Here is a 25,071-nt window from a genome sequence, read left to right on the forward strand (position 1 = left end):
AAAGCCATCAAAATATGGCTTTATCCGAAACTGAACAGATTCACAAGTCTGGTATTACAAATGCCACAGGCGACTCTACAGTTGAAGAAATTGCTGTTGAAGATGACCAACCAATACCAACATCTCCCAAACTGTTCAGTAAGAAAAGTAATGAGGAAATCATTAAAGACCAATCCAGGCTTCTTTCTCCAAAATCTCCTGCCATTGACCTCAATAATGTTCGGAAATCTATTCACAAAAAAAGAAAGTATAGGAAGAAAAAAATGCCTATTGAACAGGTATATTCAGTTTTTTTTAAATTGTTCACGCAAGATTTGATTTTGAAATCTAATTTACATACAACGAGATGTGTGGGAGAATTGCTGAACAAATTGACTCTTAGTAACACTTTATTTAAATGTGCTTTTTGATTCCAACCTGAAAGTTATTCTAACAGTCTTCATAACTGCTCATCTCAACTCTGAAAATTTACCTTTTTCCAACAAAAAAAGCCCCTGTCTCTGGCACAAATTCATAACTGGGCTCAATTTCTCTTCAGGTTTAAATTATTCCAACAATTTGGCTCTGTCTCCAAACCTAGGCCAGTGGAAGGACTTTGAAGTGAACATCAGACAAAATTTCATAATGGAGAAACAAACATCTTGCATGCTCATCATACAGGCAATAGATACTCTTACTATTGCTAACCAAGTAGAATTATTATTCATTATATAGCTAAACTTAGTTATGCAATAACTCTTTTTGCAGAGACTTTCAAAATTACATGGAACTGAGTGTAAAACCTATCTCCTTACTATCTTCCAGCAAATTCGGATAAAAGAATGGACAATTCGCCAGCTAACCAGCATTGAAGAAGCCACAAAGCATGAACTACTTGTAGAAGTTGACTAACTGTGCAGAAGGTGTATACGTTTGAAAAGATATAGCAGATGCATCTTTGTATTTTCAGTTAAGTCTGTTGTTAAAATGATGAACTCTGCCTGTGCTGCATTTGACCTGAAGACACCTTGTATCAGTTCGGGTTTCCTAAAATGGGAAAGTGTTCTGTTTACTGGTTAATGTCTTTTTTGATATTGTGAACATGGGGTTCTGGGAAAAGGCAAAGGATGATGTCCAATTGAATTTATTGCATTTATTATACAATAGAATAATACAAGGTCTTCAGCAGGGTATAGTTAGACATTAGAAATTAGATGTAGTTCAACAGTTAAGAAATTTCCATTGCTCTAAATGATGCAGAACAATTATTACTATTTTTCATTTTGTGAGACTTAGAAATTGATAAATTAGAATATTCAGCAGCTATTCCTTTTCGAAGTTGTTGTAAGTCCCTTTAAACTTGCAACTTGAATTAAGATTAGTAACCATTTCACAAGATGGGTAAACCCGTTTGATGCCTGGTAATTTACAAGGTGGCATTTCAGAGCTGTTCTAACCATCAGATCCTATACAAGTTGCTATAGTGGATTCATACCCATTCAATATGGATTACGCTTCACATATTTGAAAGCTGGACACAAAATAAATGCATGTATGATTAAGAGACGGTTATTAAGAAAAAATGAGGATGTAAGATTTCACTAATTAGATACGTTTTTTAAAAAATGGCAATGCAAGCAATTATCTACTTGTATAATTTTCCTCACCCACTGGTAGTGACTCAAATCACAACTTACACTTGAATATTTCTTTGATATCTTAGTCCAATGATAAAATTAACCACATCCCTTTGTTTTACAATGTACTTTTTTTGATACTGCAGTAAAATTCTTCATTCAGAAATACTATAATTGTGTTTTAATCTATACTGAAATCGATTTAAATCTTTATGAATAGTGAAAATAGAGATCAACATTATTCAGCAATTGCAAAGTGGATTTAATACATTGAAGTTTTTTAAATATTATGGGAGGGAGGTGCAGTACCTGTGCAAATTGTCTGTTGCAAAAGTAAAGGTTGGCTGCATTAAAATAAGCCAGTGAATAGGTGGGATCGAGAGATACAGCTTTCTGATAGTCTCTCATAGCATTGGTTAGATCTCCTGTGAACTGGTTGATCACTCCACGGTTTGTAAACAACTTTGCAGATTTACAAATCTGTAAGAAATAAGATATGCTTATTTTACAGTGCTAATTTATTCAGCATGATACTTTTTTTATTAATGATAATTAGTAGTACAGCTACAACACTTAGCAAATTGAGTGCCCTACATCTTTGAGAAGCAAATCAAATAAGGTCCAATATTTACTAAATGTCAGTAATGAATTAGCTGCCCAAGCCTTTGTTTGTGCTTTGACTGGCTAACATGTAGAGCTGAATTGACTCAAGGTTCTATATTCAATTATGCAATACAAGGAAGAAGAAAATTGTTATTGTAACAGTAGTGATGTAAGTGATTAGTGCAATTATATAGACTCCTTTCTCCCCTTTATTTTCTAAAAAAGCATTTTTTTTTCCAAGGAACTAAACAGTTAGTTGAAACTGCAGCAACAATACATTAATTCAGAATGAATAAAAACCAATTGCTCCGGATATAAATGTGAAAGAGTAAAAACAACCCGTTTGCTGAAGCAGGAAACTAATTGGATGTAAGCAACATCAATATATCAACAGTTACCTTTAGTATTAGGTAATCCCACAGATCATGTCAATGACAAACCAATTAATTTGATTTGCATGCAACAAGAATCTTAATGCTTTCCTGTTTTGTAATATTGCAATAGTATCTTACTCAAAGTCTGTGCATCCTGCTCTATTTTTTTTTGAGGAGGTTCTAATCTCCTGGTTTTTGTTTTCTCTTTAATCCCCACACAAACACTACCCTTGTTAGGTGGTAATTTATTTCCCAGCACCCATGTTGTGTGTGTATGTGTGCAGGTGTAAGACACATACATTCTGCTCTATATTGCAACCAGCGTTAACCATCCCAGCTCTTCTCTGTGACTGAATTGTTAGAGTAACCTGCTTTGTGGCAAAAAATTATTTCCTTCAAACATGCATGCCTATTTTAAATATTGTAATAAACTTTAGTAAGTGATATTTCTCTAATTTATATGGTTTACTCCCTGTAGCCCCTAGTCTCTGGGCAGCTGTTCTGATTCTTTATTTTTGTCCTATCAAAATTGCAGTAGTATCCTAATGCAGTCTCTGATGTATGTGGATACTTGAATTGTTTACATCCTTACACTGCTTCGTGGTGGTGGATCCAACCACACTTGGGCCAACATGCACAGAGATATCTTCTTTACAGATCAATTAAATAAGTATTTATTAGTTCTGCAGTTAAGACAGAGTTAGATTTTTGGGTCTGTGTCTGATCAGAATGGAGGTGTGCACTTGAGAAAATGACAATGGCATCATGCATCTGGATGTCTCGTGTCCTACACTGACATCTGCCTGGCGATGTGGAAGATTGTCCAGATAAACCTTATGGACAAAGAGCAGGACAGTCCAACCCAACTTATTGTCATCTCAGTATACTCTCTATCATCAGCAAAGAAATGGAAGGGATCGTTGGTGCTATCGGGTAGCACTTACAAAGGAATAATATGTTCACTGAGGTTTGGGTTCCTCCAGGATCACTTAGCTCCTGACTGCCTTGGGCTAAATGCAGAAAAAAGGTCTGGATTCCAGCGATGAGGATAGGAGGCATGCAAATGTGACATTTAAACAGGACATTAAGGGCTTGTTAAAGGCCTGTCTCAGGTTTGAGTTTTCCATAGGCAGCCTGCACTATCTTTTTCAGACCAGGTGTCAAAGCCAGGGTGTTTTGGCTACATCTAAGTATGAGGAAGCCTGCAGCTGGAAATAGGTGTTTTTGCCTCAGAAATCCATGGTGATTGATAGAAGGAGAACAGACAGTTGGGCATCAGAAAGTCAGAAGAGGGGCAAGAGATATGAAGAATGGCAAATTATCCCCAGCATGCAATCTAATTTACAGAGGAGAAGAACCAATGGTGAAGGAAACAGACTCTAAGCAAATGGTCACAAACATCTGTGTCCTTACTAGTGTGAATCTCTGCAGCTTCTTGCAAGCAACAGTACACTAATTTTATATATAAAACCGTGCTGCCTCCATCCAACCATGTCCCCCCACCACTGACACAATGGGCAGCACGGTGGCTCAATGGTTAGCACTGCTGCCTCACAGCGCCAGAGACATGCGTTCGATTCCAGCCTCGGGAAACTGTCTGTGTGGAGTTTGCACATTCTTCCTGTGTCTGCGTGGGTTTTCTCCAGGTGCTCTGGTTTCCTCCCACAATCCAAAGATGTGCAGGTTGGGTGAATTGGCCAAGTTAAATTGCCAATAGTGTTTGGCGATGTGTGTGAGCATTATTCAGGGGTGAACGGAGAGTAATAGGTTAGGGGAATGGGTCTGGGTGGGTTGCTTTTGTGCATTGGTGTGGACTTGTTAGGCCTAATGGTCTGTTTCCACACTGTAGGAACTCTATCAATATTCTATGAATATAACCCATGTCACTAAGACTGGGCAACAAATCAGATTCACAACTGATTGGTCTGAAAGCACTGGGTCTGGTGTAAGAACTGCTCAGATGCTGGCTGCAATACTTTCCTATTAGGATCTCTGCAATTGTGATGATCTGCTCTGCTCTCCATAATACTCAAGGATGTGAGCCTTACATTGGTGAGGTCATTGAAAAGGACAGCTCACTGGTGGAGGAAGAGAAGGAATGAGGAGAAATGTCTTCACTCAGAGTCCGAGAGAGTCTCCAAAGAGACAGGGTGATTAATTTATGACTCAATTGCGTAAGATTTAGATTTTTGAGAACTCAAACTGATCTTTGCAGCACCACACCATCACAGCCTGCCAACTTGAAAATGCCCAATTTATTCCCATTCTTTATCTAAATATAATATCATCACACTCAATTCCATGAACTCTTCTGTTATGTGTGACACTTCTATAGAATGTTTTTTGGATATCTAACTATACGACAGCTACTGGTTCCCTTCGATCAACGCTATTCATTACATCCTCAAAAAAGAACTCTTTACTTGTTGAACAGGATTTCCCTTACATAAAATCACGCTGACTTATTCTAATTGTACTATGCTTTTCTAAATTTATTTTGTTAAAACTTCCTTAACAGACTCCAACAATTTAATGCAAAATTCCCTTTGAAAAATCATACTTTTCAAATTGTGCTATATTGGAGATGTGTGTCTTCAAGCAATATTCTTATGTCTACCTTCAATGCAGCATTGATGTCCTGAAATGCTGCAAATGTATTGTTCATTTGTAGATTAATCACTGCTCGACCTTCATAAGCATCATGAAACATTGGATCAATATCAATTGTAATTGTAAACTGATTCCATGCTTTCTGAAATCTTCCCAGAACCTGAAAGGGAAAAGTTTAATTTCATTTAAGGCAATCACCGTCTTAAAAATAAAAAAATCATTGATTTTCAATTTGTATTTGTTATATATTTTGAGTGTTTTGTTTAGAGTTGAGATATTTTAAAATTGCATTTGCACGTAGAAGTAGAATTAGAAATTGTAAGGTGTAACTTCTAATTTTGGAACATCAATAAATGTAAAACAAAGGACAAGCCAGAGAACTATAGACCAGTGAGCCTGACATCGGTGGTGGGCAAGTTATTGGAGAGAATCCTGAGGGATAGGATGCACATGTATTTGGAAAGGCAAGGACTGATTAGGGATTGTCAACATGGCTTTGTGCATAGGAAATCATTTCTCACAAACTTGACTGAGTTTTTTGAAGAAGTAACAAAGAGGATTGATGAGGACAGAGCGGTAGATGTGATCTATATGGACGTCAGTAAGGTGTTCAACAAGATTTCCCATGGAAGACTGGTCAGCAAGGTTAGATCTCATGGAATACAGGGAGAACTAGCCATTTGGGTACAGAGCTGGCTCAAAAGTAGAAGACAGAGGTTGTTGGTGGAGGGTTGTTTTTCAGATTGGAGGCCTGAAACCAGTGGAGTGACATAAGGATCAGTGCTGGGTCCACTACTTTGCGTCATTTATATAAATGATTTGGATGTGAGCATAAGAGATATAGTTAATAAGTTTGCAGATGACACCAAAATTGGAGGTGTAGTGGACAGCGAAAAAGGTTACCTCAGATTACAACGGGATCTTGATGGGCCAACAGGCTGAGAAGTGGCAGATGGAGTTTAATTTAGATAAATGCGAGGTGCTGCATTTTGGGAAATCAAATTTTGGCAGGACTTATACACTTAATGGTAAGGTCCTAGGAAGTGTTGTTGAACAAAGACATCTTGGAGTGCAGGTTCATAGCTCCTTGAAACTGGAGCTGCATGTAGGTAGGATAGTGAAGAAGGCATTTCGTATGCTTTCCTTTATTGGTCAGAGTATTGAGTACAGAAGTTGGGAGGTCATGTTGCAACTGTACAGGACATTGGTTAGGCCACTTTTGGAATATTGCATGCAATTCTGGTCATCTTTCCTATTGAAAGGATGTTCTGAAACTTGAGAGGGTTCAGAAAAGATTTAGAAGGATGTTGCCAGGGTTGGAGGATTTGAGTGATCAGGAGAGGTTGAATAGGCTGGGGCTGTTTTCCTGGATTGTAGGAGGCTGAGCAGCGATCATTTTAGAGGTTTATAAAATCATGAGGGGGATAGCATAATTAAAGGTCTTTTCTCCGTGGTGGGTGTGTCCAGAACTAGAGGGCATAGGTGTAGGGTGGGAGGGAAAAGAAACAAAAGAGACGTAAGGGGAAATATTTTCACGCAGTGGGTGGTATGTATATGGATTAAGCTGCCAGAGGAAGTGGTGGAGGCTAGTACAATTGCAACATTTAAAAGGCATCTGGATGAGTACATGAATAGGAAGGATTTAGAAGGATATGGACCAGGTGTTGGCAGGTGGGATAGACTGGGTTGTGATATCTGGTCGGCATGAATGAGTTGGACTGAATGGTCTGTTTCCGTGCTGTACATCTCTATGACCCTACGGTACTAAATTGTTTTCTTAGCAATTCATAATTGGTTTAGCAAATCCTTTCTCTCGGATATCAAAGTCATGTCAATATCTTTGCAATTTTTAATTTATTGCTTTCACCAAGGTAATAGTAGTTGCTGTGTGAAACACAAATCTTTTGCAATGTTCACAATCTGATCTGGAAATGTTGAGTAAATTTTTACTTCAACAGGAAGATTTAAAAGCAACATCATTACAATCACTGCAATCTTCCTTCCAGCCTTTGAAAGGCATTCCATCTTTTTACTTTAGGACACTTAAATTTCACACTGAAGAGTTTTTTTTGGATTTTACGCCTCTTGGTGTCTCTTCCACTTGAATGTTCTCCTTTTAAAACTCACCACTTTGATTATCTTTTGTTGACACCTTCCCCCCCCCCCCCCCACCCCCCCACACCCACCCCCACCCCCCCACCACCAATATCTCCTATTTCATTTAACATCTATACATTTCTTCATACCTCTCTGAAAAATATGCAAAGGTGCTTTGTAAATGCAAATAATGGAGTTCTAGAAAATGTTACTTAAATACAACTTTAGAACATTAATATTTAAATAATAAATCACCAAGAACCTCCTTACCTGAAAGTTGTATCCTAGATTGAGTCTAGCTTTCACACATTTTGGATTTAAATGAAGTGCTTGCACAAAGTCTTTTTGTGCTTGCTTTATTCCAGCTGTGTGAGCAGAATCCATGTACACATTTCCGCGTCCATTATATGCATCCACAAAAAATGGGTCCAATTTCAGTGCTTGACTGAAACTGTTTACAGCATCTTCTAAATACTGAAGTCTTAAACACAATGCAAATAATAAAACATTGCTCATTCTTTGTAGTCTGATATATTCCATCATTTATACTTAAGGATTCAATGAACTTGTTAAATTGACCATGTTGAGTAGCACTTTAAATCTTTATTCCAAAAACAAAAGATTTTTAATTCTTAGTTAATACCACACAGCCATAATTCTACCTTTTTGTATTGGATACGGAGCTAGATTTTCTTTTTGCCCAGGCAGCGTAATGTGGTTGTGATCAGTTTACTTATACCAACTGTCTGTATTTCATTTTCATAAAAGGTGGGTGACATTGTGGCACAGTGGTTAGCATTGCTGCCCCACAATAGCAGAGACCTGGGTTCAATTCCCGCCTCAGTTCTGTTTCTCCTCCATTGCCCCTGCAACTCCTCAATTCTGCCTTCAGTTGCATCTCTGGTGGTAGCTGAATACCATAACACAACGTGATCACATTAAGGGCCTTTTCAACTCCCAGTGTATTCAATAATTCTGTCATCTGTTAGAAACAAAATGTCTAATGTTTCTTGAATGGAAATTAAGATTGAATTAAAATGTATTTTGTAGTAATATTCAGTATAAAGTTATTGGGGTTATCAATGAGGTTTGGCTGATTTTCAAAACTCTTTAGTGGGAATGAGATTGTATGTTTGGAAAAAGTTAGGGAATGAACTTGAAATTAATCCTTTTCCCCCCCATAAGCTGTTCTTTGAGGACCTCATCCTTTTCAAGGTCCAGTCTCCTTGAATGGCTATGATACAGAACACCAGCTAATCAACAAAATGAGCAAGACATTCTGTCCGTCACCAATATTCAGCTTGTACGGAAAGTACATTTTTTTTCTGCTGTTGTGGTGGGGGGGGGGGCAAACATTTTCACATTCTTGATACATACTATGTGGTTAGACAAATTCTTGGTATTTTCCCCAATTTCCAGTGGATTGTCCCAAGCTCATACTCTTAATTTGCAAATCTCAGAAATGTCACAAATAGCTGTTTAAAGTTTTCTCTTATGACTTACTTATGACAGCAGATAGCTACAGCATGATGAATGTAAGCATTTTCTGGTTGTCCTGCATTTGCTGCTTTAAAGTCCTGCAAGTGATGAGCGCAAATTCGTTAATGTTGTAGTCAACTGACTGAATACAATCCAGAAATAAAGAATAACTCCTCATTGAAATGAGCTGTTGGGCAGTCTGTTGCTTTCATTGGACAAAATGATAGACTTGTTTATATTTGTTCATCTAATTACAAATACCTTGGGATAACTGACAACAATATTAAAATATTGTCATGAACTTTGTCAGGACTGAAAATTGGAATTTTCAATAATGAACTTACAGGATTCCTGCAATAAGATATAAAGTTTTACAAAACAAATAAATTAAAATCAAAGCAACTAAACATTAGTTGAGTAATGTGCTAAACTACATAAAATAACCAAGTATTGTCTTGATGTGATCACACTTATTTATACATTGAAACACTATCATTTTTGTTGCACATGCACACGCGCACACACACACACGCACACACACCCCGGACACTGAGGCACACTCTATGTTGGCCTTCAGTCCAGTTTAAATTAAATCGTTGAACTGCAAGGCTCAGCCAGCTTGTGATATAAAAGGATATAAAGTTCCAACAGCAGTCTGAGATAGGTCTGGAGAAGCCATTGAGGGAGGGGAAATTGAGAGGGATGAGGTAAATCAGAAGTGCAGAATTATACCTTTACTCCTAAAGGCAAGTGAAAGGAAGCAAGTGACAGCTGGAAGTGTTCTCAGGAACTTGGCATTGACTCTTTCCCTTCCCAGCTATTTCATTACAAATTGGGTATGAACTCTCTCAAAGCAGCAGCGAGTCCGCAGCTTACTCAAAATGACACCAAAGCAGTGATTCAGGAAGACCAACCCAAAACAAGCACCCACCACTTCCATTGGTGTGAGGGGCATGGGAGAGAAAGAAGGGTGGGTTGTAATTTGTGCACACCTGTTGACAGAAACAACTACACATATAAGAGTCCTTAGGAGACAAAGAACAAAGAACATTACAGCACATGAACAGGGCCTTCGGTCCTCCAAGCCTGTGTCAATCCATATCCTCTACCTAAATCTATCGTCTATTTTCTAAGGATCTGTATCCATTTGCTCCCTGCCCATTCATGTACCTGTCTAGATACATCTTAAATGATGCTATCGTTCCCACCCCTACCACCTCCACTGGCAACACATTCCATGCACCTACCATCCTCTGCGTGAAGAACTTTCCACATGTATCTCCCCTAAACTTTTCTCTTCTCACTTTGAACTCACGATCCCTAATAATTGAGTCCTCTACTCTGGGAAAAGGTTTCTTGCTATCCATCCTGTCTACACCTCTCATGATTTTGTAGGCCTCAATCAGGTCACCCCTCAACTTCAATCTTTTCAATGAAAACAATCCTAATCTACTCAACCTCTCCTCATAGCTAGCACCCTCCATATCAAGCAACATCCTGGTGAACTTCATCTGCACCCTCTCCAAAGCATCCACATCCTTTTAGCATTGTGGCGACTAGAACTGTATGCAGTATTCCAAATGTGGCCAAACCAAAGTTTTAGACAACCGTAACATGAACTGTCAACTCTCTTATGTTAGCTTCTGTTATGTCAGTCATTTAGATTCAAAAAGATCATCCCTCCTTTTTCCATTGATGCTGCCAGATCTGCAGCAACCACTGTGTTTTACTTTTGTACACATGTGAAAGTGCAGTTATCTCCAGTCAGATACAATTTTCACAAGCCGGATATCCAAAATATGTCTTGTGGCTTTAAACTAAAGAAGATTTCAGTTTACTGGAGTTCTTTGGAGAGGTAGAATACCTTTTGGAAGGGGCCCTCATTGGGGAGAGGTGAAGTATCCTGTGCACTCATTACATGTAAATATGAACGCAGAAAGCAAAGTAAAAATTTGAAATCTGTCAAGTTGTCAAGGCATTTAAATTACTTAGTGTTTAAGATAAAAGAAACCAGCTGCCTTCAAATTAAAGTAAACGCGATTGCTATTGTACTCCATTGACATAAGCTTGAAGACAAACCTAGGATTTGTACTGCATTATTGATTTCACAACCTAGCGTCATGATGGGATGTGTGCATCTATGTTCTCTATTTGATTAAATGCACCAAGTAGTCAACAGTCTTCAATGTAGGGCTATGAATACAAAGGTTTGTTTTTTAAAGAAAGAGCTGATTATTACAAGCAGATGTAGGGATTGAGGATTTTTTTAAAAATCAATAAATGTTTCCCTTTAAACAGTCAATTAATCAGTATACACTAACAACGTTAGGAACAAATTACTGCAGATGTTGGAATCTAGTGAAAACGACAAATGCTGGCGTTCACAGCAGGTCAATAAGCATCCATGGAGAGACAGCAACTAACGTTTCAAGTCTAGATGACTCTTCATCAGAGCTGAAGTGAAGTATGGAAGGGACAGTGTTTATGCATGGGGGAGGGTGCGGGAACGTTGTGGAGGTTGTTGGTGTAGAGTGCTAGTGGAGAAAAGATGTTGACAGCTCAGTTTAAGTGATCAGCATATGAGAATGACAAAGCAATGGTATGTCTCCTGCCGACATAAAAGGACAGGAACTGGTGGGGAGGACGTGATAACATGCTAAAACGAAGGGAAGAAATAGTTCACAATTTAAAGATGTTGAACTCAATATTAAGTCCAGAAAGCTGTAAAGTGCCTAATCTGAAGTTGACATGTTGCTCCTCTAGTTTGTGCTGTGATTCACTGGACTGCTGCAGCACGCTGAGGACAGACAATGTGGGCGTGCGAGCAGGACACTGTGTTAAAATGGCCGGCTACAGGAAGGTCGGGATCATGCTTGCACATGGATCAAAGGTGTTCCACAAAGCGGTCACCAATTTGTGTTTGGTTTCTCCAATATACAGTAAGCCACATGGAGTGCAGTGAATACAATACACAAGACCGGAGGAGGTACAGGAGAAATGCTGCCTCACTTGGAAAGTCAGTTTAGGCCCTTGGATGGTGAGCAGGGAGGACATGAAGGGGCAGGTGTTGCACCTTCTGTGGTTACATGGGAAGGTGCCGTGGGAGAGACAGGCTAGTGTTGGTGGTGGTGAAATGGACTAGGGTGTCCCTGCAAAACACAAATGGGGGAATGAGGGGAAGATGTGTTCAGCGGTGACATTCTGCTGGAGTTGTCTGAAATGGTGGAGAATGATCATTTTGAATGCGAAGGCTGGAGGACCAGGGGGACCCAATCATGCTGCTGTGAGTGATGGGAAGGGACAGGTCAGATGGGGTTGAAGGCCCTGTCAGCCACAATGAGTGGGAAACCACGATCATGGACGAAGCAAGTAATGTCGACAACACTGTTTTGAACATGGAAACTATATATAAATGCTCCACACTTCACCAGTTCTGATGAAGAGTCATCTAGACTTGAAATATTAGCTTGTTCTCTCTCCATGATTGCTAACTGACCCACTGTGATCTCCAGCATTTGTTGTTTTCAGTACACTAAAAACATTATTTAATTTCCTGTCAGCATGCGTCTTGTGGTCTGCCACAGTGGATAGGTGATTTAGTTTGGAGGATGTAAGTGCACAGGATGGTAGGTGGGGAAATTGATTGGTATATGATATTTGAGCCTGACTACCATCAATATCTTGCACTAAAAACCTGACTATGTGGGGTCCTTTCCACTGATTTGGGTTTGTGGGTCTGCACCTCTGAGTGAAATTTCAGGCCTTGTGGTGCAGGTGACTTCCAGCAAGTTACTTCAGGGTCACTGACTAAGCAACATGCAGACCTGATTATGTTGAATACAACAACTGACTACTCAGACCCCTTGGCATCATGGTAGCCCACAAACCCACCAACACACTAAAACAGCAGCTAATGATCTTGAAATACCATATATAGACAAGGAGCAAAACCAATGTCATTTACAAAATACCGTGCAAGAACTGTAACAAACAATACATTGGACAAACAGGCAGAAAACTAGCCACCAGGATACATGAACACCAACTAGCCACAAAACGACATGACCCTCTCTCACTAGTATCCTTACATACAGACAAGGAAGGACACCATTTCGACTGGGACAACACATCCTTCCTAGGACAAGCCAAACAGAGATAAGCATGATAATTCCTTGAAGCATGGCATTCCAACCGGAACTCTATCGACAAACACATCAAGTTAGATTCCATCTACCACCCCCTGAGAAAAATAACTGGAAATGGTATCACCACAGGAAATGACATAATCAACCCAAAGAAACACAAACGTATAAATAGAAACCAGGAATCATGAACAGTGCTTCGCCTGGACGCCACTGATGAAACGTCTGGAAATGAACCTTCCAGCTCAGCGAGCAAACCTATATCCAGGACATGCCTGACAAATCCTACTCAAATTCTTTGAGGAGGTAACAAGCTATTTAGTCAAAGGATAGCCAGTGGATTTATTTGGATCTTCAGAAGGCCTTTAACAAGGTACTGTACGGGAGGTGTCTGAATAAGATAAGGCTCCATGGTGTTAGGGGCAAGGTACTGGCATGGATAGAGGATTGGCAGAAGGCAAAAATTGGCGATAAAGGTGTTTTTCAGGATGGAGGCCGGTGACTAATGGAGTTTCGCAGGTCAGTGTTGGAACCACAATTATTCATGTTCTCGATTAACAAACTGGATGAAGGAACTGAGTACTTTTGCTAAGTTTGAAAATGACACAAACATAAATGGAGGGAAGGGTTATGTTGAGGAAGGAGGGAGACAGTAGAAGGACTTGGACAGGCTAGCAGACTGGGTGGATGAATACAATGTGGGAAAGAACAGAGAACAAAGAAAACTACAACATAAGGTTATGCACTAGATAGGAAGAGGTGTAAACTATTTTCAAAATGGTGACATGCTTCAGAAATCTGAAGCACAAAGGGACTTGGGAATCCTAGTTTAGGATTCACTTAAGGTTAATATACAGTTTTATTTGGCAGTTTGGAAGACAAATGCAATTTTAGCATTCATTTCAAAAGGGCTAGAATACAAGAGCAGATATGTGCTACTGAGGTTGAACTCATTGACATGAGGGAGGTGGAGGGGAAGCCATTGAGTGGACTTAGGACAAAGATAGGTTCTTGATTGATTGGAGGGGGGATCAAGAGTTATGGAGAGAAGGCAGGAGAATGGACTTAAGAAACAAATCAGCAATGATCAAATGCTGGATTAGATTTAATGGGCTGAATAGCCTAATTTTGCTCCTAAATTTTATGGTCTTTTAAGTTTCACTGCTGCGTCAGGAGTGTAGACCTACAAACCCAACCTGGGAGAAGGGACTCCAGATAATCAGTCAGAATTTTGATGCTGGAGCTGAAGGGCTGATGTCAATGGAGGTCAGGCTTTGGAGACAGTTCAGAGTCAGTCTTTGGGGCTGCCAAATGTGGAGGAGTGCCATGAGAGTAGGAATTCCGCAAACTCTAGCCATTTAGCACTCTGCCCCTCAACCCCCATGCTTCCCATACCCCATTTATGCCAATCCATAGCCCCTCATGCCCTCCATACCAACCTCTGGTCCCTATACCTACCACCATAGCCTTCATACCCTCCTTTACCAGCAATCATCATAATTATCAGGTTCCCTACAAATTAAGTATGATCTGCTCGAAGTGCCAGAGCTGATGTATTATGTTTTTTTGGCTTCACATGGCTAAAATTTAAAGTCACCATTTGGAAACTGCACAAATCTATGTTCTGCCAATCTCCAAAAGTGCACCAAAAGTTTATCATTCTTTTCTTGCTGGAAGTCCTTTGTCATGTTTGCTCTGCTGACCTTTAGTGCATTCTGGTGGTCGTCCATCTTCAAATATAACAGACCACGATTAACGAGCACCTTCAAAGTTAACCTTTTGTCACTGCCAAGAAGCAGAACTATTCCATAGTCTTTCAATGCCTGAAAAAAGTTACAGAATATGTAAACTGAACAATAAATTTGATTTGAAAACATGATAAACCTAGTTGCATATGGCTTTTTAAAAAACTCTTAAATCCATCTGGTTTTTTTTCCCCAGCTTGTGACCACCATATGTTTGCAGGATACAAGGCATCAATATGATACTGAAGAAGAATAGGAAGCTACGTGGAAGTGGAAGGATAGTATTCCTTATCAAAGATGGTATTGATGCGAAACTTAGAGCTGATCTTGGCTCAGGATATCAGGATGAAGAATTAGATCGGATGGAGATGAGAAACAGTAGGGGGAAAATGTCACTTATGGGAGTGATCTCCGAGCCTCCAAACAGTAACCACAATGTAGCAAGAAATATAGAAGCTGACGTAATGGGTATTTGTGATTAAAAGCATGATGATGCCTGTGAGTGTCGACCCTGTCAAACACCCTGAGAATTGGATGCAGAGGACATGATGGTCTTCAATCCTTTGGCATACATTTTCTCCAGTGATAGAGGTTGTTCTTGATTTCTCCCTCCCTTTCCTTCTTGATCATCAACTATTTTTTCAGATAATTTGACATCTACTGTCCTGTAGTTCTCTTTGACAGTTTTCTGAAGTTATCTGAAGGGGCATCTTTAAAAGTTTACTGTTGACACTGAGGATTTTTAATAAGGTTTCCTGCAAAACATATCACTGGAATAACTGCTGGCTTGGAGAAAGTTCTTATTATTCTCTGATTAAAGGGAAGCCTGCAAAGAACCAGCTGAAATGAAGGGATACCTGTTAAAAACAAGCTGTCAAGCTTAGAATAAGCTGCCTATCTGATCTCTCTAATTTGATCTTTTGAAAAAAGTGACTGAAGAAACAGCTTAGAATTGTAGTTTCTGAGCAAGTTATGTTTTCAAGACTTCAGAGACAACCATACCTAATCAAAGAATTGACCACAAACTAGAACATCAGAGCCATAGACATTAGAATATCTTATACTAACCTTCTTTTGCCTTCAAGAATAACCCATTTGTCACTTTGTTTTTTTTTTCAGAAAGCCAATTGCTACAGAGAATCATGTCTGGTAGATATTTAGAGGGATAAGCATTTATAATTTATTAACTGATGTGCTGTTAACCAGTGTTGCATCTTAATGATTATGTTCTGTTTTGATAAGAAACCTGATGATTGCATTTACTAAGAAATACAATTGACCTTTTTACTTAAAATTGAAATGGATAAAGTATTTCATTTGTTATCTGGGTAATCAGAATAAATATTTCATGTTGTGTCCCGTGGAACTAGGGCAATGGTGCACTCTTCCAGATTCAGTCATAACATTCAACATGTCATTTGGTCAGTATAAATTCCTCTGTCTGCGTATTGATTTCAAAGTAAGCCAGGATGTATTGCAGCAGAAAGTAGTTGAGGTACACACAGGATATAAAGGAGCAGCAAAACAAATTGGTAATATTCAGATCTCTGGTGTAGATGTGAAAGACCATGACCACCTATCTATACAAAGTCATGGAGAGAGAGAGAGCACAGTTTGTCATCACAGGAGACAAAAGGTCTAAGATCTTCATCCAAAGCACCACTAAAATGGACTTAAGTCAGAGATGAGACCAACAAAAATGAAGAATCATAGATGTTCTTTCAGTAAGCTAGGGATGACCTGAATAGATAGAGCAAACAAAGCGAAGACAGCTGACTGGAAGGTCGTGCTCTGTTGGCCAGATCCAGAGTCACTATTCAAAACAATGCAGCTAAATGTTCCCCACAAGATACATGGGAAAATCCTATGGAAATGGCCAGTATAAGCTCAGAACCAGATCAATGCACTGGATAGGTACTGCAAACACTTTGAAAGATGATGGGTAGAGTCGTCCAGTCACCGCATAGTGAGGAAAATGGTGGATGGGTTAACTTAACGTGGCAAGAGGCTAAAAGCAGATTTTTGATGTTGAGATAAACTTCTGTTTCTTCCCTTTCAGATAGTAGATTGAGTATGTTGTCAATCAGGTGGGAGGCCAATCTGCATGCATTTACATTTAATTAATGTCACAATTTGTCAAAATTAACATTGCTTTCCCAATTAGCTTTCCCCAATCAAGAGTACGACCTTATCATCATATTTCCAGAGGGACAGAGGTTTATAGAACACTTACAAAATGTTGACAAATAAAGAAAGACTGAAATCCCACTGTATTGCTATCTGAAAAATGTAGGTCATCTTGCTCTTTATAACAATGACCTTTTTTTAAATCACATTCCACTCAGCCTCAGCCTCAGCCTCAGCCTCAGGATTTACAATGTGTTTGTTCCATTATACCTTTTGAAGATCATTCATCTTCTGGTAGCAGACAGCTCTGTTAAAATAACCCAAGGTGCAGGTCTCATTCATGTTTATTGCTTCAGTTAGATCTGCAATCGCTAAATGATATGCCTGCAAAGCAAAAGATTCTCAATAACGTTTCAGTAAAATACAAGATAGCTTACTTATGATTTCTAGAAAGTACAGAGAAACAACATGAAGTATCACACATGTATCAAAACTGCTTAGTACAATAACATTCAACAGCCCCAACATATACAACAAACTTAACTTCTGGCAATGATATAAAAGTAATTTGATCACTCAAATGTAGCGATAAATATTTGGTGTGGGTCATGATTGGAACTAGGTCAACCAGATGGATGCCATAGAATATGAGTTCCCTGATGGAACTGTTAACTTGGTCCAATCCGGGAGCCCTGGCTGACAGATATAAACAGGAGTGTTCCCTTCACTGTTTGATCATGCAGCATTGCCCTTTGATGTGAAGGGCACTGCTTGTCATTGGCCACTTGGGTGTTTTTTTTCCTCCTGCTAGTGGAAATTGAATAATGATTCATACACCTTGTGTCTTTCACTGTGTCTCACACCTGCACACACACAATATGGGTGCTGGGGAAAATAAGCACTACCTCAGTTAGGCAGTAGTGTGGGGAAAATAAAAAAAAACAGGAGTATCAAACATCCTGTTCACTCTGAGAGGTAGCTATGAGGGAGCTGGATCAGTGGTGAAGGACTCTCCATTTCATAAAAAAATATAAACAGGAGTGTTCCCTTCACTGTTTGATCATGCAGCATTGCCCTTTGATGTGAAGGGCACTGCTTGTCACTGGCCACTTTTGTGTTTCTTTTCTTCCTGGTGGTGGAAATTGAATAATGATTCATACACCTTGTGTCTTTCACTGTGTCTCACACCTGCACACACACACAATATGGGTGCTGGGGGAAAATAAGCACTACCACAGTTAGGCAGTAGTGTGGGGGTAAAGAAAGAAACAAACAAAAAGAAAAAAAAAGAAAAAATAGCAAATAAATAGGAGTGTTTACACCTTGTGTCTTTTACTGTGTCTCACACACAACAAGGGTGCGGTGGAGAAATAAGCAATACCGCAGTTAGGCGGCAGTGTGGGGGTTTTATAGAGAGAAAGAAAAAGTGTCAGAAGTTCAGAAAAAAAATATACACAAGAGTGTTAGACATCCTACTCACTCTGAGAGAACTGGATCAGTGTCAAAGTCTCCTCATGTGTAAATTAAGAGTCACTGCATGATGGGATACCAGCCTATGTGGAGTTATTTCAGTGATTACAAGAGAAAAGGTGTATTGGGGTGGCACGGTGGTTAGCACTGCTGCCTCACAATACCAGGTTCAATCCTGGCCTCAAGTGTCTGTCTGTGTGGAGTTTGCACATTCTCCCTGTGTCTGTGTGGATTTCCATCAGGTGCTCCGGTTTCCTCCCACAGTCCAAAGATGTGCAGGTCAGGTGAATTGGGTGTGCTAAATTGCCCATAGTGGTGCACTAGTCAGAGGGAAATGGGTCTGGGTGTGGACTGATTGGGCCGAAGGGCCTGTTTCCACACTGTAGGGAATCTAATCTAATCATAAAGCATACTCCTAAAGAAATTTGCTCACTACAGTCATTTTTGAGTTAGGGTAAGCATCTGGCAACATGCTGTTACTTAGGAAGCTTGACTTATTCGATCCTGCCATTGAAGACACAGCCCAGGATATGGAAAGACAATCAGGCAGATGAAAAGCAATGAGTAATTCGCCTGACAGCTTGTGAACCCACAGCTTTTTCGGTTATTCGGAGCCTAATTTTCCCAGAGGCACTAGATTACTAAAACTTTTCAAGAGTTGACAGACGTAGTTAAGGAATATTATGACTCCAAACTGCTTCTAATTTTCAGATGCGATTGGTTTTACCCAGCTATTCAGAACCAGGGGGATCCATATCAGCTTCTTTGACTAGATTATGACAACTGGTAGAACCATGTGACTTTGGTTTAACCCTTAATGAGATACTAAGAGACTGTTTGAGACTGCTCAATGAATGATGTAACCATAAAAAAAAGCACCTATTGTTGAAGCCCAACTGGATTTCAAACTGGCATTAAAACTGGCTTTATCATTGGAAAATGTGACAAGTTGAGCGTATGAGTTGCAGGGTATTCTGATGGAAGTGGATATTCTTGCCAGTCTGTCTGAACTTGGAGAATACAACTTGAATAAAGGCAATTACATAGCCTCACTCAAGACATATCCTGAACAGAGGGACTCTAGGACAGCCCCAAAGCAAAGCAAAGCCTCAACCAAACAGTTAAAATTTTCTTCAGGATTCAGGCTGCAAGGCATTGTAGTTGCTGTGGGTATGCAGACTCAAGACAGCAAAAGTGTCCCACCAGACCTAAATTGAGTAAGAGAACTCATAGGGAGAGTGCACACCATGTATCTGGTTTGGAAAAGTTAAATTGTTTGGCAACATCCAAATCAGAACCAATCAAAATAAACATCTGGTTAAATGGTCACCTGGTTCTAATGGAGGTCAGTACAGGCTGGCTGTTTCAGGGATGACAGAACCAGTCTTTACCAAAATTTGCTCTGGACTCCAGCAGTTACGTTTGTACAAGACCTCAGCTAGACTGAGATCCTATACCAGGGAATCTTTACAGATTAAGGGTACATCTGTGATTGCAGTTTCTTATGCGAAGCAGCTGGTTTAGCCACCTCTGATTGTGGTAAAAGGCTCGGCCCAAGCTAGATGGGGCAAAATTGGTTGAGGAAGATTCACCTTGATTGGCTAAACATTTTTTGATGAGAAAATGGCTGCCTGAGTAAAATCCTAATTCAAGGTTTGTGCGAAGATTTGTAGCTCAGGTGCTCGTTGTTGTGGTTCTGTTCGCCGAGCTGGAAGTTTTTGTTGCAAACGTTTCGTCCCCTGGCTAGGCGACATCGTCAGTGCTCTGGAGCCTCCTGCGAAGCGCTTCTTTGATGTTTCTTCCGGTATTTATAGTGGTCTGTCCTTGCCGCTTCTGGGTGTCAGTTTCAGCTGTCCGCTGTAGTGGTTGGTATATTGGGTCCAGGTCGATGTGTTTGTTGATGGAGTTTGTGGATGAATGCCATGCCTCTAGGAATTCCCTGGCTGTTCTCTGTCTGGCTTGCCCTATGATAGTAGTGTTTTCCCAGTTGAATTCATGTTGCTTGTTGTCTGCGTGTGTGGCTACTAGGGATAGCTGGTTGTGTCGTTTCGTGGCTAGTTGATGTTCATGTATGCGGATTGTTAGCTGTCTTCCTGTTTGTCCTATATAGTGTTTTGTGCAGTCCTTGCATGGTATTTTGTAAACTACATTAGTTTTGCTCATGTTGGGTATCGGGTCCTTTGTTCTAGTGAGTTGTTGTCTGAGCGTGGCTGTTGGTTTGTGTGCCGTTATGAGTCCTAAGGGTCGCAGTAGTCTGGCTGTCAGTTCTGAAATGCTCCTGATGTATGGTAGTGTGGCTAGTCCTTTTGGTTGTCGCATGTCCTCATTCCGTGGTCTGTCTCTTAGGCATCTGTTGATAAAGTTGCGCGGGTATCCGTTTTTGGCGAATACCTTGTATAGGTGTTCCTCTTCCTCTTTTTGCAGTTCTGGTGTACTGCAGTGTGTTGTGGCCCTTTTGAATAGTGTCCTGATGCAGCTTCATTTGTGTGTGCTGGGGTGGTACTTTCATAGTTTAGGACTTGGACAGACCAAGAAAGTGAGGGTGATCAAGGTGTCCTGGTTCTCATGTATGTACTAGAGTTTAGGTTTTTTCTTGAGTTGGTGAATTATTACAGAAAGTTCATACATAACCTGGCCTCCATCTTTGCATCTTTGCATAATCTCTTAAAAGAAGTGTCACCCTTGGGAATGGTGGTATAGCCAAACCATAGCTTTCAGGAAAGTGAAGTAACGAGCATTATTCTCAAAAGCATTGGCACACTGTGATCTCATGCAAAATCTGGTATTGACATGCCATGTCTCCCTATAGCATCAGGGTAGTATTAGCTCATAGTTAGTCCAATGGAGAGGAATGCTCAATGATGTATGCATCCAGGACTTTGGCTAATACAAAGTGTAAATACGCCCAGATAGAGAAGGAAGATTTGGCAACCATATTTCGAGTCAGAAAGTTCCACCAATACCATTACTGATGTAAATTTGGAGTAATAACAGACAACAGATCCCTGCTAAGTCTACTAAAGAGGACAAGGCAGTGTCACCACATTTAGCAGTGGCCTCTAATACGAAGTGCGTACGATTACATGTTGGGACACCATCCAGGAGGCCAGGAAGAGAATGCTGATACCTTAACCCCCGTTCTGCTGACAGATACACCACTGGAAAAGTCCATAATGTTTTTAAACTTTCTCGTCCCTCTTCCAGTCACAGCTGGCAATATTAGACTTGGATACAGAAAAAGCCGGTCCTGGCAAAACTGAAATGTTTTTGGTGATGGGAGAAACCAAAGGGCCGTCACAACGAGAATTGAAACCTTTCTGGACCCAGAGAGATCAGATCACAGTAGAGGATGGCATATTATTATGGAGAGCAAGAGTGATTGTCCCGAGCAAATGTCACCATCAGATACAGGCTGAACTCCACCAGGGCCACCTATGGGTCTCCAAATTGAAGCCATTGGTGAGAAGCAATGTCTGGTGGCCAGGATTGGATGCAAATGTAGCTGCATTGGTGTGGCAGTGCCCAGAGTGCCAACAGGACAAAACACACTGCCAGCAGCTCCCCCACATTCATGGGAATGACTGGGTAAACCCTGGACTCACTTAAGCATCGAATGTGCAAGTCATTTCATGGGCTCAATGTTATTAGTCATTGTGGATGTCCACTCAAAGTGGTTGGACATGCATAGAGATCATTTGTCAAACATAGGGACAAGAATTAAAAAATAATGCGCACATCTTTTACAATACATGGGGTCCCAAATCGTTGGTCACAGATAACTGGCCATCGTTTACCCGCAGGAAATTTGAGTATTTCCTGAAGTTGAATGGTATTTATCATGTAAGGACAGCTCCATACCATCCATCATCCAATGGTCTGGCAGAAACCAGTCCAAACTTTGAAAGTAGGCTTAAAGAAACAGCCTACAGCTTCACTAGATACCAAACTGTCACAGTTCCTATTTGATTATGGGACCACTACTTGTGCAACCAAGGGAAAGATCAAGGAGAGTTGCTAATGGGGAGAAGACTCTGTACCAACTTAAATCTGATCTTTCTGGATTGGGGAGGTAAGGTGAAATGGCATCAGGAACACCAATATCAGACACAAGATTCTGCTAAGCAACAGAGATGGTTTACATCAAGGGATGAAATTCAGTGTAGGAACCATGGAAATGGCCCTGCGTAGGTAAGAGACATGATTGATATGAAGTCAGGTCCTGGGTAGATGAATCAAGCAATTAGGAAAGCAAATGCTATGTTAACTTCAGTTACAAAGCAATTAAAGCATAAGAATAAAGAAGTCAACTAAATTCAACAGGACACTGGTGAGGCCAGATTTAGAGTACTGTGTGCAGGTTTGGTTTTATCTAAGAAGGAACAGATTTATCCTTGAAGGAATGCAAAAAAAGTGCCACCAGACTGGTTTCTGGGATCAGGGATTTGCTAAAGAGGAGAAATTGATGTCTCCAGGTACAATCTCTGGTATTTAAAGGTGTGATAAATTATCTAAATTAAGTATATAATTCTCAAACAAAAACACAAAATTCTAGAAATATTCAACAAGTAGAAAGAGAGGCAGAGTTAGTGAACTGGATTTTTATGAGGTCAGAGCAATTCCACAGACCTTGGTCAGGACTTTGATTCTGAGATTTCTGCCAAAACTTCCGGCTTTATTGTGCATGTTTGGCTGAGAGTACAAACTTCTATTAGTTTGTTGAAACAGCTGTACACAAGGAAAAACATGACTTGATTCATAGTTTTTATATTGCATTGCTTTAGACAATGGCTCAATGCTTATTTCTATAAGAAAGAAGGTGTCAAGTGGATTCAACTATTGATACTTTAAACTTCTGGTTGATTGACATTTTATGAGATTCAAATAACAACAATTTTTAAAGCAAGTTATGAATAGCTATATTTTAAAACCTTTTCCACTATTGCCACTATATAGTTCATTGATTCTCCATTGATTGCACATTGGGTGAAGCAGCATATGTTGCTATGGAGAGTATGAGGAAGCTTTGGGGATACGTCCCAGACAACAGAGGTAGGCATTTTCAGCAGCCTGTCCCAGCCCTTGATAGCCCTTTGGCTACCCTCAGACTGTTTGTTTCCTAGTTGGCCCAACTCAATTACGCTGCAGTCCCACCTTTTGTGTAACAAGCAATGCCATTGCATTTTTACACCAGAGATAATGTATTACTGACTGGAGAAACTGAGCACAATGAAATGATTTCACATTACCTTGCTGTAAAATTTCAGTGCCCCTCTGCATAGAAAAGCTCTTACACTCCTGGGCTCAATTTTCAATGCTTCATTACAGCTTAGAATGGCCTTAAGAAAGCGTCCTTGTATTGCATAATAAACAGCTCGACTTAGATAGACCTACAGAAACAAAGAAGATTCTGGTAAAGACACAATTTCTTTGGAATTCTTCATGAGGTTGCAGGTTAAATAATATTTCAGGATAAACATTTTATGCTGTATTTTAAAACCTTTGTACAGGCTTGTTGAAGAAGAAATGCCAGTAGAGGCCTGTCTCTGTTCACTGCACTGCCTCCGAGGCTAAATATAACTGACTGGGACTGTACACCATTAAATAAACCCAGTTATCCCAACATCTTCTCCAAATCAGAATTTCATGGAAAACCTAAGGGAAGGTCAATGATCAATTCAAGAGAAAACACATTTCAGATTTGTAAAGGTTTTCTACATAATAAGATCTTTGGGATTTGTGACCATTAGTTTGCTGCTCTGCAGTAGAAGGACAAAGACCCTGATAAATAAAATATTGACATGGGGGAGATCGAACTTCCAGGATAGGAAGAGATTATTCAGCACACAAGTGGTATCCTACCCTATTTCATCTAGTCTTATCTGTGTAACCTTCTGCTCATTTCCGTATTATATTTACTTTAAGGGTAGCTGTCATTAAATCCTCCTGAAGGCAGATCGTTCACCAGGAAACTTGACACCAATTTTTTTACTTCATAATAGATGTACTCCAGAATAGAATCCAATGATATATTTATCTCCTCCAACGTCAACATCCAAGAAGGCTTTCTCAATAACTTTTTTTTGTTTGCACTGGCCAGCTCACCTGTTCTGTTTAAACAAGGCTTGGAAATTAAAACTTAAAAATGTTATCTAAAAGGTTTGTTTATATGACTAGAACAGGAGGTACCACAGTACATTTTGTAGGTCATCTGTACAGAACTTAAAATAAATCCTTATTCTGCAAAAAATGAAAAAGGATGAAGGCCTGGTAAGTTATCCTCCACATCCCTCACAAATAGTAATATTTGTGCAGCTGTGAATATTACATCTCAGGCCTCATCGTCATGAACCCAGTGTCAGAGAGGTAAATGCTCCAAATTTGAGCCATTGTTGGAATCAGCGTATACCTAGGCTGTGCATTCGCATTTGTGAAGAACGTTATAAAGTCTGGTGGGTCAGATGTAAGGCAAGAGCTGAGAGGAAAATCTGAGATCAAGACTTGATTTTGAAAGGTCATAGGTTTCAGGATCACCTGAAGAGGCAATTCTGACAAATACTTCGAGTCATAGAGTCATACAGCACAGAAACAGACCTTTTGGCTTTAAGGGTCATGTATGCCGACCAGGTTTTCTGAAATGAACTAGTCCCTGCATTTTATTTATGCAATATTTAACAGTCTTTCTCCAAAAAGCTGTGTGATTTAACCACTTGTCAGTTTATCAGTAGTGCTTGAATATATGATTTCAACTCTGTTCTTCTGCTCCAGTACAATACACCTACGTCATAATGTCACTTGCAGAGTGAATTGT

General features: G+C 39.9%; 1 protein-coding gene across 1 annotated transcript in view; it reads right to left on the reverse strand.

Annotated features, from left to right (window-relative positions):
- Nucleotides 1-25,071, reverse strand: part of ttc6 (tetratricopeptide repeat domain 6) — a 198,897-nt gene that overhangs the window by 30,732 nt on the left and 143,094 nt on the right. Inside the window, exons 26-32 of the mRNA XM_060828959.1 lie at nt 23,510-23,650; nt 17,064-17,177; nt 14,568-14,744; nt 8,804-8,877; nt 7,571-7,781; nt 5,211-5,363; nt 1,926-2,096 (exon numbers count right to left, since the gene is read on the reverse strand). Of these exons, the coding sequence (XP_060684942.1) occupies nt 1,926-2,096; nt 5,211-5,363; nt 7,571-7,781; nt 8,804-8,877; nt 14,568-14,744; nt 17,064-17,177; nt 23,510-23,650 (1,041 nt within the window). The remainder of the gene's footprint in view (nt 1-1,925; nt 2,097-5,210; nt 5,364-7,570; nt 7,782-8,803; nt 8,878-14,567; nt 14,745-17,063; nt 17,178-23,509; nt 23,651-25,071) is intronic.

Source organism: Hemiscyllium ocellatum, chromosome 8 (assembly GCF_020745735.1).
Source record: "Hemiscyllium ocellatum isolate sHemOce1 chromosome 8, sHemOce1.pat.X.cur, whole genome shotgun sequence".
Classification (NCBI taxonomy): Eukaryota; Metazoa; Chordata; class Chondrichthyes; order Orectolobiformes; family Hemiscylliidae; genus Hemiscyllium; species Hemiscyllium ocellatum.